Source organism: Bufo bufo, chromosome 5, assembly GCF_905171765.1.
Source record: "Bufo bufo chromosome 5, aBufBuf1.1, whole genome shotgun sequence".
In the NCBI taxonomy this organism is placed as follows: Eukaryota; Metazoa; Chordata; class Amphibia; order Anura; family Bufonidae; genus Bufo; species Bufo bufo.
In genome coordinates this window covers 427,928,318-427,934,317 of record NC_053393.1, presented here as the reverse complement: position 1 = coordinate 427,934,317, position 6,000 = coordinate 427,928,318, and the positions used below count along the sequence as shown (strand labels likewise).

At 39.0% G+C, this 6,000-nt stretch overlaps 1 protein-coding gene across 3 annotated transcripts in view; it reads right to left on the bottom strand.

The window, feature by feature from the left end:
- Positions 1–541: 541 nt before the first annotated feature.
- ANO10 (anoctamin 10) overlaps positions 542–6,000 on the bottom strand; it is a 285,873-nt gene continuing 280,414 nt past the window's right edge. For all 3 annotated transcript variants that reach the window (XM_040433433.1, XM_040433430.1, XM_040433431.1), the window contains one exon: positions 542–1,098. In XM_040433433.1, coding sequence (XP_040289367.1) covers positions 1,092–1,098 — 7 coding nt within the window. In that variant the 3' untranslated portion in view covers positions 542–1,091. The remainder of the gene's footprint in view (positions 1,099–6,000) is intronic.

The window sequence follows — 6,000 nt, the reverse complement described above, 5'->3', positions numbered from 1 at the left end:
AATGCAAAACATGATGATATCACTCTTTTTTTAAAGGGAAAAATACTCATTAGATTCTCAGAAAAGCCTGCCATTTTTGGTGAGTTTAGCCAATAATAGTTTAATGTGTATGGTGGCCTTAAGAGTAGAGCCACGGAGGTTCAGGCACTCTGTAGCCAGCTTTATTACATTTCACCCAAGTGACCTTTTAATATGTGTCTTTAACAAATCAGGAAATAATTTTTGCACTGGAATTCCCCTTAAAGCTTATAGGATGGACATTTGACAGAACCATCTGATATGTAGTGTAATGATGAACTTAATGATTTGCTCTGCTCTTCATTAGACATAGACTGTATATATAGCTGAATATACAACATTGTGAATCTAGTAGTTAAAGGGGATGCTTCCTTAAAAACACAGAGCCAAACCTGTCCCAGGTTGTGTGCGCCATTCCAGCTAAGCCCCATTCACTTCAGTGGAACTGAGCAGTAATACCAGACACAACCAAAAGACAAGTGTGGCACTGTTCCTGGAACAGCATTGTTTTTTTCTAACCCTGGACAACGACTTTAATTTTAAGCTGTGACATGCTAGGCAAGCTACATTAGATGGCAATGCGGTACTTTCCAAATATCAAATACTGCACAAGGAAACATTATAGCATATGCACGTGACTGCCCAGTGATGCTACTTGTATTCACAAGAACAGTGTAATGTATGTGAACATAATGTGTAATGTCTGTATGTAAACGGAAATTCTCATGACATTCTACTTAAATTATATAGAACATGGCCATACTACAGGTATGGTCATGTTAGCTTTTCCTGATCTAAACAGTTCTTTCAAGGATCCTCCACCAAATGAGATATGCAGCAACCAGGGTCTAAAGCAAAATGTATACATTATCATCCTGGCAAAACATGCAGGCACCAGATCTAAAACTGGAGAGACAATACAGTAAGTGAAACACATTTCAACCTGAGAAGCCAAGCGGTACTTTGGTAAACAGTCATTGCATGGTTTTTATAAGGGCAAATACTTTATTATTTTTCCATGTTGATTTTTCATGAGTCTATTGCATCTTCAGTGGGGGAGTCCAAAGACAGTTTCATTTGCTGGAAAATAAAAAATAGCACCAGTTAGAAAGGTGAGTAGACACCATAGGTGTGCAAATCTGAGGCTGAATCTCTATCTAGAATATATTTGTCTGTCTTTTTAGTTAGTTTCTAACTTTAGCAACATTCAATGAACCTTGTCTCCCTCTTCTGAACAGATACCCTTCCTGTTAGGTTACTTTCACATCTCCAGTGAAAATATTCGGCAGGCTGTCCTGGAGTTCAGCACATCCAGCACTGGATTCTATCCCCCCCCCTGCCTTTAAAACAGCTTCAATTCTTCTGGGTACACTTGTACAAAATCAGGGATTTTATAGGATTTTAATCAGGTTTATGATTAACTGATTACACCAAACAGGTGGTGTAGGTTGAAACACAGTTAATGGAAACCGTTGTGTAGGAGGTTTAAAACTGGGTGAGGGTGAGGAACTGCCAAACTCTGCTACAAAGGTGAGGTTGTGGAAGGGAGTTTAATTTCACAGGTCATACACCATGGCAAGACTGAGAACAGCAACGAGACACAGGATAATTATACTGCATCAGAAAGGTATCTCCCAGGCAAAAATTACAAAGCAGACGGAATTTCAAGATGTGCCGTTAAAGCTCTTTTGAAGAAGCACAAAGAAACAAAGTTCAGGACCATGGATGCAGTAGTCATCCAAGGAAAATTAGTGCAGCAGATGAAAGACACATCATGCTTCTCTTTGAAACTGGAAGATGTCCAGCAATGCCATCAGCTCAGAACTAGCAGAAACCAGTGGGATCCAGGTTCACCCATCTACCAGCCAGAAATGGTCTTCATGGAAAAATTGCTGCCAAAAAGCCATACCTAGGAACTAAGTTGCAGAAAAATGGCAGCAGGTGCTCCTTATTGAGGAGTCAAAATATGGAATATTTGGCTGGTACAGAAGGCAATTTGTTCGCCAATAATACAATAATGATTGTCTGCAGGCAACAGTGAAACATAGTGGAGGTAGCTTGCAAGATTGGGGCTGCGTTTCAGCACAAGGAGTTGGGGTCAGGATTAATACTAGGGCTACATGACGACATATGTCGCGCGACACATAGGGCACAACTACACTGCGACATTGAGGTTGCACCAATGTTGCGCAACAATTTTTATAATGATGGTCTATGGTGTCGCACTGCAACATGCAGTGCGACACCATAGACTATCATTATAAAAATTGTTGCGCAAAACAGGTCGTCGTGTAGCCCTAGCCTAATGGTGTCCTCAATGCTGCAAAATACAGGCAGATAATTATCCATCATGCAATACCATCAGGGAAGCATCTGAGTGGCTCCAAATTTATTCTGCAGCAGGACGACCTCAAACATACAGCCAATGTCATTAAGAACTATCTTCAGCCTAAAAAAAGAACAACAGTCCTGGAAGTGATGATATATCCCCCACAGAGCCCTGATCTCAACATTGAGTCTATCTGGGATTACATGAAGAGACAGAAGGATTTGAGCAAGCCTACATCCACAGAAGAACTGTGGTTAGTTCTCAAAAATGATTGGAACAACCTCTCTGCCAAGTTCCCTCAAAACCTGTGTACAAGTGTACCTAGATGAACTGATGCTGTTCTGAAGGCAAATGGTCACTCCAAATATTGATATAATTTAATTTTCTCTTTTGTTCATATAAAAATAAACTATTAACACTTCTATTTTGGAAAGCATTCTTACTTTGCATTATTTTTACACACTTGCCTAAGATTTTCTTCAGATTACTGCATAATGATAAATATACCATTATGTAATAACATTTGTTGGTGCAATCTGTAATCTTTATTGTGTTGTCAAATACAATACAGTGTGGTGTTTTATACGACGGTGAGTGTAAGGTTTGGTAGCAGTTCTAAGTGGAGTTTGAATCATGGCAGTCAACTTCATGCTATGGTTCCAGAACATTATCGCACTTGTACACTACTGGTGTTCGTTAAATGGATGTGAGCGTTAGGCAAACTTTAATCATGTAATGCAATTTCTTACTGGAATAAAATGTATGTAACACTAAACAAGCGGATTAAGAGCGCTACCATTATTACAGTGCCGATATTTGGTCAGAACAAGCACCGATTGACGATAAACTCATGCTTATTTGCATCAGCTTACTGCACAGGTTGATACAAAGTATATGAGGGAGGAATGATCGCAATCATTCCTCCCCCATTCAGTTGTATTAATTACTGGCAGCATAAATTATTCCCAATCAGTTGACGAGTTAGTTTATCGGCAGCACAATTATAAGTGCCAATTAGGGAGAATGAACATTCCTATGAACAATGGTTCCCAATAACTGACCTGAAAATTGTCCTGTGTAGTAGGCCCCTAGCTCAACAACTACTCACTATATCAAGAAGACAAAAATCTGATGGTATTTGATTCTTAGATCTGTGGATACTTGGATAATCTGAAAATGAGAATCCAGACCTCCTCTGATCAGGAGGCACAGAAAAGGTGCGACTAGGAAAGAATGTGGCCTTCTCGTCTAAAATGTAGAGGACAGAACAGGCTGTTACTACATTCAAAAGCATTCTTAAGGCTCATAAATGTATATAAATGATTAACTGACTGTCAACTTCATGCAGTTTAGGAAGTCATTATGGTTTCTATATTCCATCAGTGAATGTAACTAGAGAATTTTAACAGAACCTGCACTTACTGCAGCAAAGTGAGTAACATAAGAATACTGTCATAGGAAAGAGACTTACTACTGTTCAGACCAAAGGTGGCCTGTACACATATAGATGTTGGTCGAATGATCATCTGGCCATCAACAAGTCCTCCTGAATCTACCATAGGCATGCAAGCTCCGCTCGGCCAAGTGTACATTTCTTTTTCAGTGGTAAAAAGAAAATCAGCTACTGCTTATGGGAACAGGTATGTTCTAACATGCCAGCTTCTTCATTTCCCAAAATCTGCCATCAAGTGAAAGCCAACTGATCCCATCAACATCAGCAGGTCTGGTAATTATAGAATATGCATGGCCAGCTTTTAAAATGTATATTTTTGAACTCCTTAACTCAACGATTATGAAGAGGATAATTCTCTTGTCATTTTTTTCCTCAGTCTTGGACAACCTCTTTAATATCAAAAATTCATTACTACAGACAAGATCTTCCATTTCCAATGAGGTGGACATTGAAAGAGATCATTTTCAGCTCCACTGCTCATGTCGTTATAGCTCTATCTCAGCAAACTGCGTCTGATGTCCTATAAGACGTATGGCACTACTGTACAGAGGCTTCATGCTATATACTACTGCTCACCTCACAAAATGTCCGACTACAAAACAAATCTCTATACTAGATACAATATACACATTGCACTCGTAAGATATGTTGTTATACTTGTTACTACTGTAACCTTTGCTTGTTGCATCATAATAGGAGGTGACTATTTTGCAGGTTGTGCTTGCTTAGCTACAGTAATTATATTTTATACACGAGGCCCCACAAGGTTGATGTTTAACTTGCTAACTATGGATCTGTTATGGTTAGCATGGACAAAGTTATTCATTTTCCACTGAAATAACCTGAGGTCATCTTAGACTTCACTCCATTCACAACAATTTACTGAAGGACACTCAAGACATAGAAGTGTATCTTAAACATATCAACTAGCAGATACTGTATCTATTGTCAGAAATTCAGACAAACCATAATTAACATTTAAGCACAGTAGAAACAGTCAACTTTAAATGGTCTCAGTTTTCTTACAAAAAACTTTGTATGGAATTCTCTATAGCATGTAACATGCATAAAAACACATACAGATGTAGCAGAGTGAACTGTGACAGTGTATAGTGAGCTGATCCTGCTGACAATGGCAGGTTCAGCTGACAGTGTAATGTGTGGGAACCTCTGAAATCATCTGTTGGGGGGGGGGGGGGGGGTCGGGAACTCCCCATACACATTAAAGGATTGGGTGAAATTAATATTGTTGCCCAATCCTTTTGCTCTCCTGGGAGATAAGCTACCGTCAGAGGTGACTGGCAGCGGCTTTCTCTCCTCTCCCCATTAGATACAGAAACACATTTGGTCATACATATTTTAGTTCAAAATGGCTGTTACAGGTGTTCAACGAAAGATCTTTATGGGAAAGTTCTATCAAAGAAAGTTGTTTCGCCCGTCACCAATCTTTCTTTGAATGAAAGATCTTTAGATCACCTAAAGAATAAAAATATCAAACAAAGCCGACTTCTATTCAGACAATAATGTCCTAACTGTACAGAACATCTGGTAGATCCAATTCATGCCCAACCCTTTTGTTCAGATGGTATATAAGCCACTGCTAGAGGTGTCTGGTAATCGTCCCTTTCCCCTTTGAAATACACATCAAAGTGGCTGAAGCAAGCCTTGAGTGTTCATGAGGAGGTCGAGCTGGTAGTTATTGTTTGTGGTCGTTAACATAAAATGCAATAAAACATAAAAATCACAGCACAAAAAACTGCAGTGCAACATCCGTACTTTTATTAGGCCGATGATACATAATAGCTGAGCTCCACATATTGCATTACGATCACAGAAATTTTCAAGAAAGGAGAAAAAACAGGGGCAGAGATCGCACTACATTTTTTCCGGAAGAGTAAAAATACTCCTTATACCATTTTTGAGGAGTATTTTTAGCCGAGGAGGAGTACGAATTTTGCGGTAATTCATATATATAATACATAGTCCTAAATAATGTTAAGATGTTGCTATTTATTCAGGGAAACCATTACTAGTCTTCTCTATAATGTCTTCCATGCAGAAATAGCAAATTTTGACCATTTTAAATTCATCTCTCAGAAGACTGAATCCCTACTTTTCGTGAAGCACCAAATCTGTCACGCAGGGATCGGAGCAGGAGATTGTGCAAAACTCAGTGCAATAAGAAGTGAACAGGAATGTT